At 47.0% G+C, this 9,831-nt stretch overlaps 1 protein-coding gene across 1 annotated transcript; it reads left to right on the top strand.

Moving 5' to 3' along the window:
• Window positions 1-350: 350 nt before the first annotated feature.
• Window positions 351-3,764, top strand: LOC133894929 (F-box protein At5g03100-like). The gene is made up of 5 exons (XM_062335124.1): window positions 351-526; window positions 953-1,096; window positions 1,222-2,079; window positions 2,167-2,316; window positions 3,158-3,764. The coding sequence occupies exons 2-5, from the start codon at window positions 992-994 to the stop codon at window positions 3,467-3,469; spliced, it is 1,425 nt and encodes a 474-aa protein (XP_062191108.1). The 5' UTR covers window positions 351-526; window positions 953-991; the 3' UTR covers window positions 3,470-3,764.
• The last annotated feature ends 6,067 nt before the right edge of the window (window positions 3,765-9,831 follow it).

The raw sequence follows: 9,831 nt of genomic DNA, 5'->3' as shown, positions 1-9,831 counted from the left end.
TGGTAGAGAAATTTTTTTCATACAAACAAACAAAAAAGGAAAAAGAGAAAGTTGTATGCACATCAGCTGTGTATAAATACGTACTTCCATGTTGTTCAAATCACACATATATAAATATATATAATTTGTTCCACAATTGTCACAAATTAACCGAATGGGTCTCGAGAAGGATGAAAACAGAGCAAAAAATACTACAAAGGGGAAGGGTCCAATCGATCCGTATCTTCAGAACGGTCCGCGGAGGAAGACGAACGACTCTTCACCAGTCCGTCGGCGGCCCGATCCAATTCGAATTCGGCCCGCCCGCGTGTGGCTGACTATAAAACGTGTTTGACCGCCCCTCCACAGTAAGTACATGCCCGTTTTCTACCGAATCGAATCCTCATAGCCAAACGCCCACCCCACCCGCACGACGACACCGACAATCGAAGCAAAGCGGCGCCGGCCGTCGCCGCCTACCTAGCGTTCCCCCGTCTCGCCCCGCTGGTTTTGCTCTCTCCGGCGGGCGGGATCTCCTCTGCAGCAGGTTCGGTTCCGACCCCCCCTCTCCGGCTGATTAAACAAAACCACTGGATCGGCTGGGATCACCCTTAATTGTTAGGGATCGATCGATCGCGTGTCCCTTTGCTTATTCTGTCTAATCGCTTGCCTCCGCTGAGTGGAAAAGCGGCCGCCGATTCACGAGATTGGAGACTCACGCGTCCTGGCTAGCTCTGTTCTGCTCCTACTGGATGGATGGAGGAATAGCTAGCACCAGTTATGAAGTAGTATTCAATTTTGTATTATTCATGGTTGTGTCAAGTAGAATTTGCACCTAAAAAGCACTTTGCATGCAGGATTAAAAAACATGGACGATTGCACACAACATGCTTAAATACTTATGGCCATGTGCTCTGTTCCTCTACTATTCCTTTGTCTATCCACTTATTGTTTAATTTCGATACCATGACAGGAAGTAGTATCATTGTCCAATTAATAGGACGGCTTTGAAATGACGAACAATCTAACAAGCCAAGAAACAAGATCTTGCCATGCTCGTGGTGAAGCAATCAGCAAGAATGGAAGACCAATCATTCGATTCGAAGAACTTCCACGGGTATGTTCAACTTTTCTGTTCATTTCATTTCCTTTTCTTTTCTTTTTGAGGGTTTTGTGCTTGGTATATATAGATAGGATTCCTAAACTTCGGATGGACCATTGGATGTGATATTATTGCTGCAGGACGTTCTGTACACAATTGTGTCGAAACTGCCACCAAAAGAGTTTGCGAGGACTAGTATTTTGTCAAGTGAGTGGAGATGCATGTGGTCAGCGTGTCCCAGATTAACATTCGATGGTGTTGCAGTGTGCAAATGCGACAGGGCTGAGTTGCACCAACACACTGAGAAATTCATCCATGAGGTTAATGCAGTTTTGCAGAAACATCATGGCATGGTGGTTGAGACATTGGAAGTCAGAATCGATTTTGTTGACAGCCTACTAGTGCATCACCTCAATGATTGGGTTGCTTTTGCTATGTCATCACGAACAAAGAACCTAACTTTGGATCTAAAGCCCAAAAAATTTTGGGAATACAACGACCGCTATGTGTTTCCTTTCAAACTTTTAGACAATGGAAGCATATCACGTCTACAGCATATGCAGCTTAGCTTTGTATCTCTGAAGCCACCTTCTCGGTTCAGAGGTTTCCCAAATCTAAGAAAGCTTCATATACAATCACTGCATGTCAGCAATAAGGATCTTGAACATGTGTTGTCCCATTGTTGTAATCTTGTGTGGCTACGGATAGACAGATGCGATCTCAATGATGAACTAACGGTGGATGGTTCGCTGTCCCATCTCCTGTACTTGCACGTTGAGTGCTGCAAATTAACCAAGATAAAATTCCATGCTGTGAGTCTAGCTACCTTTCAATACGAAGGAGCCTTTGTACCTATTGACCTCAGCCACTCTTCGAAGCTGCAAAATGCATATATACAATTGAATGAGGCAGTTTTTCAGCATGTTCTCACATCACTTCTCGTTGGGCTTCCGAACGTGCAAAATTTGACTTTGCGTATTCATTGGCAACATCTTGAGGTAGTCTCTTGTAAGATCCTTAAGGTTACGGTTTGACTACTTATCTAATCAACTCTATTCAGTGACCTTTTGTGTTTCCTCTTTCAGAAGCAATGGTTGTGGGATAATCCTAGGAAGTTTTCTCATCTCAGGCACTTGCAGTTATTCATGTTTTCACATCCAAAAGATGTTGACAAAGTTCTTTATTCAGTATCGTTTCTGAGGGCCACTCCTTTCATCGAAAAGTTGGAGGTCCATGTAAGTGACATATTACATTTTTTATGTATATTTGTTACGATATTCTTTTTTGCTTTTACTCGGATCTTGTTTCATATATCTGGAATTGCAAATAGCGTCCGTGGTACCATGGCCTAAGTTACACAAAGTTGTTATCATTTGTTGTGCATGTCTTTATTAGCCCGCTAACTCCTTATTTGTGTAAGAATCCATATCAGGACAATATGTTGGAATAATTATCCAAACACTACTCCCTAAAATGTTTTTAGGCATTAAATTATTAAGTTATCTTCAATAAATACTCTAAAAATTCGTCCCCTATAACACTATTACAACATCCTCTAACATTATTACAGTATTCTATACTTTTTTCATCTTCAATAACTACTCTATTTCTTATCTTCCATTACTCTCATCCCCTTTAAGCCAACATTCATCCACTATAAACAGTGTTGCACCACAAATTTGCTGCTGCCCCTAGCCATCAGCATTACTGCAGCCTACTGTAGCAGTGGAAGCCGTTTGCCGGATGCACGGATCGGCAAAGGTAGTGGCAGAGTGATGGGGTTCTTTTTGTGGTAGCTGCTTGAGTTGTCCTTAGTTTATGGAGTAGTGAAATGGTGAATGACATAACAGATGGACCTGATTGGTAATTGCTGAGTAGTATCACATGGTCAATTTACTATTCTTTCTTTAGTTTTCTGAACATCTAATTTCTTAGCATGCTTTCTAGGGAACACACATGTTTGCACGCACACAGCTAATTTCACATGGCCTAGGAACTCAAATGCATGTATTGATATATGTATATTATAGATAAATCAGTAAACCATGAATAACGCTATTCTGTTTACTCTTGCAGTTTACGGGCTTCCACTTATGGTTGGCAAATGTGGGTCCTCGCAGGCAGGACTTTGGGCATTGTAAATATAATTATTTGAAGAACATGTGCATTACAGGATTCAAAGCAGCAAGAGGACAAGTCGAATTTCTTTTACATGTCGTTGAAAATGCGCCTGCACTGGAGAATGTAACTATAAATACAAATCAACAGGCATCTAAGGAACGTTGGCCATATGGAGGCAGTGGACCACCCTTTGAGGAAGCTAAGCGGATTGCTATAACTAGCTTGAGTGTAGCACTCCCACAAAATGTCAAGTTTTGTGTTATCTAGTTATTGCATAAGGTATGGGTAAAAAAGAAGTTTCCTCTTTCAAAACTTTCTAACAAAAGTGAAGTTTGTGTTGTTCAGTTCTTGTGTAAAGCAGGTGATCGGCAGGAAAATTGCTATTAGTGTGGCTATGTTCTTGTATTAACTTCTACAGCTTAGTTTTTGTTGGTGAAAGAAACTGTTTTCCACGAATAAGATGCGGCGAGAACTAGCTCGCTAGAGTGGCTCAAGCTTATGGGAGAAGTGTAGAGGAAACGATTGCCTGGAGTGATTGTCAAAATCTGCTACCCCTGGCACCGTGTGCTCATGATCTGTGTTTATATTGTTTTTCAGGAGTAAGTGTACAAGTATGCCCCTACGGGGGTTATGATATAAGTTTTCACTATACCATCGGGACCTAAGGCTAATATAGTAAAATAAACCCTAGGCCCGGATCAAAATATCGAATACTTTGATGATGTTCCCTAATCGCAGTGGTTACTATTGCGACAAGCGGCCACAATATTTGGTCGATCGTCGGCTGCGGTGCCAGTGTTGTCCAGCGTGCCGGGGCTACCACCATATGTACCGAGTGTCAGGGCGGCCACCACTTGCACCAGCGTTTCAGGGCGACCACCACTTGTACCAGCGTGTTAGGGTGGCCACCACTATACTGGCATTAAATGCCAATCACATTGTGGCCGACCACGTGGCCAGTGGGCACGTCCGGCTAGTCGCACAGGGGAGCCTCCCGCCCTCTCTCAAGCCTCCAGGGGTCCGAGGGTCTTCGGAGGCTTGGGTCTCCGTGGCTGCTCTGGAGCCTAAGGTTTCGTAGGGGTTCTGAGCCTGATGGTCTTTGGACTAGGCTAGATGAGTCAAGGGTGTCTGGGGTCCTTGATGATGACCCTCGAACAGCATCCCTTGCAAGGATGACTAGCGGAGTGGCCATCCTCACAGTTTTAAGAGCAGAGCCTCCGGCGATCCTTGGCTCCGTTACAATCGGGCCCCTCGGTCCTCCGGTTGTTTGAGTCATTTTAAGTGCCGATCCAATGATCGAGCCCAATGCCCAACATCACCAACAATAGAGGGAATTAAATGCAACATGCTCTTAGTTGTGTAGTCACGTCTTGGAGTTGGAGGGTCTAGGAGAGTGGTTTTGCCTCTTCATGATCGTGGGTGAAGGGACGGGGCGTGCACACGCTCCCCGAGGAAGCAATAACTCCTTCCATAGATTATATAAGGTAGAGTGTGAGTGCGCCCACAGACCACTGTACTCACATCTTCCATCGCCGACAAGCACTCCTTGCCTCCTCCAAGGAATCCTCATTGCTCGATCTGGTGCTCAAGGTAGAGCCGATTCCTCGGTGGGGAGCCGTGTGACATCAGGGGAACCTGCCACCGCATCGCCAACCTCGGTCGCTACCTTTTGTCGCACATAAACGACATCCACCACCGTCAGCAAGAGCACATCGGCGGCGGGCAGGGCCATTGATGTGTGCTAGTCGGTGGGGACCATGGAGGCATCTGTTCCTCTGCCACTGGGTGTGGAGCTCTACCATGTCATCAAGAAGTATCCCCAGTAGACCAATGCACTAGGGGTGTCCACCATCAGCAGACCAGATGGTTGAGGAGGGGAAAATCCCCTCAATGTCTGTCGCTTGGGCCTCACAGGGGGGAAGTGGTCCTGATGCCGCAGGGCCACACGACCATGGTTTTCAATGCCTTTTTCAACGTGGGCCTTAGCTTTCGAGTCATGCCACTCCTCGAAGGGGTGCTTCGATACTTTGACGTGAAGCTCTCCCAACTCTTGGCCAATGCTATCACCTGCCTGGCCATCTTCGAGTGGGCCATGCGGGCAGAGGGCTGCGAGGGACACGCAGAGCTTTTTGCCATCATCCACAAAGTGAGCTGCCAACCAAAGACCCAAACAGAAGACAGAGAGATAAGGGCCCTCTGTTTCGGGAGAGTGAACATCCAGCTCCGGCAGGAGTACCTGGAGGCGTTCCTGTTGATGCCCATCAACGACCGGTGGTACTCCGGGTGGTCGAAGGGGTGGTTCTACTACATGTAGTCTTCATGTCCCCCCTCTGCTCTACCAACCGGGATATCCATTATGTCCGGACCCTTGTAGCAGACGTCTCCGGGGCACAGCTAACTGCGAGGGTAGTGCTCTTTGGGAGGGTGGCTCGGAGGATGAGCATGCATGACCTTGTGGAGGAGTTCACAATGTTGTGCATCTGGCCTCTTCGGGTGGATTGGGACCACGTCTTTGAGCCAGTGAGGAGGGCAAGCCGAACACGTACTCCGAGCTCACCATCAGCTCTGGTGAGTCCTCTCCATTGTCTAGCTTCGAATCTGCAGATGTGAGACGTCTTTTTCTTTTAGAGAATTGTCTCCTACTGGATCAAGGAGCTAAGATTATGGAGAAATTCTTGGGCCAGCCCACCGTCACGGAGTGGGACCAGTGTGTGAAGCTGGTTGGGAGCTATCAGTGGCACAACCGTATCTGTTCTCCCCTCGGGCTGGCGGTTCTGGTGTGGTCGGATCCTACGGAGTCTCGGGTCATCAGGAAGTGAGGGCGTGGGGCCCTGGGAACCGTGTCCTCTGCGATTCTCGTGATCCCGCTCTGAACTAGAACTCTGCCTATCCCTATAGCCTCATGTGCTAGTTCAACGGCCAAATCTTCCGAGGCGGAGTAAGACGGGGCAAAGCGCTAGAGGCTTGCTAAGAGCGCCGAAGCCACAGGTGACATGACCGAAGATGAGGCCCGACCTGGAGGAGGTTATCGTGGATAGGACCTAGCATTTTTAGACACGGTTGGCCACGCCCAAAGAGGAGGGGTTCATGAGGCCTCCCTTGACGATTACGAGGCGTGGAAGATTGCTGACCCCTCCAACGATGAGGACGTCACGGGAACCTCAAATATCATGCCCACAGCCAGGGGTGAGGCATTGTTTCCCCTTTTTACTCTGTCATGCTTGCGCCTAAGGATCCTAACTTCAACATATTTCCCGTGTGTAGGGGTCACCGCAGCCGACCCATCCTTAGCCTCTGATCCAGAGGTTCTGGCTCCCCTGGAGGACACAGAGACTACTTCGAAAGTTCCTGGGGTGGCCATTCCGAAGGTGATGGCTTCACCACCTTTGGACGTCGCTCTGGACCAGGACCTAGCCCTTGTGGCCAGATCTGAGGGAGACAAACCCTCCACAGCGGCCGCCCCCACGCTCTTGGAGCGAGGCTTGAACTTTGAGGACTTGACTCCAAACGACTTCGCACTTCTCCTGGAGGCATTAAGAGCCTTTGCCTTTGCCTCATCCCTCCTCAGGGGTGGGGACATCGAGCTATCTGTGGCTCAGAGGCCTTCAGATGAGGTGGCGGTGCTTCTAGAGATGGTGGCCTTGTAGGTATGCTGCTATCCGAAGCTTCCTTGGTCCTGATATTTAGACTGCTTACTGTATTTCTCCATCGATATGCTTTGCAGCAATTGCTCTTGATGCTGGCGCTGGGGCGTTCGTAGCGTCAGACCCTCGCAGTGGCCCACGACGTAGCTCATGACAAAGTGGCAGGGCTCCACCGTGCCATGGAGGAGGCCATGAAGCGTGGAGAGGCTGTGAAGGGTCGTGTGCAGGAGGAGAGGATGCGTTGGGAGTGTGCGGAGGCCATGGCTCGAGAGGTTGTCGAAGCCCACCAGGTGGCAGAGGCTGTGGCTCGAGGGGCTACCGAGGACCAACGAGTCGCAGAGGCGTCTATCGACCATGCCAACGCAAGCCACATGGTGATGGAAGGAGAAGCTCGGGATCTCCGTCTTGCAGTGGCCGTAGCTCAGCAAGAGTAGGTGGAAGCCTGCACAACAGATGAAGCATTGCGTGCTGAGCGCCAAGGGTTGGCTAGTTGAGCGACGGAGTGCATGATGCCTTCGAAGTGCGGAGGGTTTTGACCTCGACGTGACTGAGGCATGATGCCTTCGAGATGACGGAGGGTTTTCACGTTGATGCTATCAAGGTATGATGCCTTCGAAGTGCAGAGGGTTTTGACCTCGATGTGACCTAGGCATGATGCCTTCGAGGTGGGGAGGGTTTTGATCTTGATGTAATTGAGGTAGGATGCCTTCGAAGTGCGAAGGGTTTTGACCTCGATGTGACTGAGTCATGATGCCTTCGAGGTGGCAGAGGGTTTTCAGCTCGATGCAATCGAGGTATGATGCCTTCAAGGTGGCGGAGGGTTTTGACTTCGACGTGACCGAGGCATGATGCCTTTGAGGTGGTGGAGGGTTTGGAGCTCGACGCCATCAAGGCATGATGCCTTTGGTGTGTGGAAGGTTTTTGACCTCGACACGACCGAGGCATGATGCCTTAGGGGTGGCGGAGGGTTTTGATCTCGATATTACTGAGGCATGATGCATTCGTGGTGGAGGAGGGTTTTGACCTCTTGGTGACCGAGGCATGATGCCTTCGATGTGGTGGAGGGTTTTGACCTCGGAGCGACCGAGACATGATGCCTAAGGATTTTGAACCTCAACGCGACGGAGGCATGATACCTTCGAGGTGGCAGGATTTTGACCTCGATGTGACCAAAGCATGATGCCTTCGAGGTGGCGGAGGGTTTTGGACCTCGACGCGATGGAGGCATGATGCCTTCGAGGTGGTGGAGGGTTTTGGACCTCGACGCGATGGAGGCATGATGCCTTCGAGGTGGTGGAAGGTTTTGACCTTGATGCAACCAAGGCATGATGCCTTTAATTTGGTAGAGGGTTTTGGACCTCGACGTGATTGAGGCATGATGCCTTTGACGTGGCCGAGGGTTTTGAGCTCGACATGATCGAGGCCTGATGACTTCAAGGCGGCGGAGGGTTTTGACCTTGACAAGACCGAGGCATGATGCCTTCGAGGTGGTGGAGGATTGCCACGGTGATGGGCTTATTGATGCCATTATTGATCTGCAGACGCATGCCATGGTTCATAAACAAACTGAAGTGGTTCTCTTCGATCTGCTGATTGATTAGCAGACAGAAATTGAATTTTACATTAATTCAGACGATGCTTCTCATGCAATTGATTTCAGGATGCAGTCTGTATCATAAACTTCAAACTTCAAGAAATCTAAATCAACAGCCTTGTCTACTATTGATAAAACAAACCGCATGCAGACAATGAGAGAAGCCATTCTTGTCTGATAGCTGAATGAAAGTTTGGCCATTTCTCGAACAAGCTAGCTAGCAACACCACCGGTCCACCCCCAATTCAAGCCATGCAAATTGATCTGATTGTACCTACTATCTTCTTTCTCTTTGAATGAAATATAAAAAATAGTTAGGCTTTGATCACAATCATATATTGCCTGGATTCTACGCGCTACCGGCTTTGACATTGTAGGTCTTAAAGTTGATTTAAACTTGGAAGGTGCAAGGGAAACAGACTATGTAAATACTACTACAACTAGTCGACTCCTATGACCATGACACCGAATTGACTTAGCAGATATAGGCCAAGATCTGCAACACATGGCTGTTAACATCAACTGATCTCTATACAACCTTGCAGCTTGTTTACTTAGAACAGCATCAAGCGCTTGAATAATACTAACCTATAGTATTAAATAAATTAGATGGGAGATTTCCATGATTTGAAAGGAATTATGATGGAAAATGCATGATTTTGTCAGCATACATTTTGTTTATCTGTTTCATGCATGTTCAAACTTCAGATGATGCACCTGTGTGTGCCATGTCATTTTCAGAGACAAAATATCAGGTTTCAGTTTAAGCGAACAAGATGAAACTTTCCTCAACACGCGGATCACCAACAAGTTCATGTTCTGGGTGTAACTTACAGGTAGGATGGAGGAAAATGCTAGGTTATCTCCTGCATTTTGGTGGTCAGGATCCCAGAACTTACAGGTAGCTAATGTACAAAATTGGAGAGAACCGCATGCAACAATTAAAAGAATCTTACTTTCAACATATTTCTTGATTGGATAAATCTCGAAAAACACATAGGATATATATTACTCCCTCTGTCCAATATTATAAGGTGTATCTTGATTTGAAAAATTAAAACTTAGTAAGAATTGGCCAACCATTAATAAAGTTATATGCATGTTTCGTGTACAAATGTTTTATCGATAGAAAAATCCTCACAAGACACAAGGCAAGTAACTTTTTAAATTAGATGCATTTAGTTTGTATGACTTTCATGTACAAATGTTTTCCTAATCTTAAAAAAGGACATTCTTGGCAAAGAAATTCATCATTTCTTAAATATATATAACTATTAACAACTCAAAAAATATAGAAAAACAAAATTAAGGCAACTATAAAACATCCGTACAATATGAAAATCACCAACTTGTCGGATAGTGGAGTTTTACATGAAGGATTAGGAAACTGT

Source organism: Phragmites australis, chromosome 16 (assembly GCF_958298935.1).
Source record: "Phragmites australis chromosome 16, lpPhrAust1.1, whole genome shotgun sequence".
Lineage (NCBI taxonomy): Eukaryota > Viridiplantae > Streptophyta > Magnoliopsida > Poales > Poaceae > Phragmites > Phragmites australis.
Note: the sequence above shows the minus strand (reverse complement) of the source record. Positions and strands in the feature narration are given on the sequence as shown.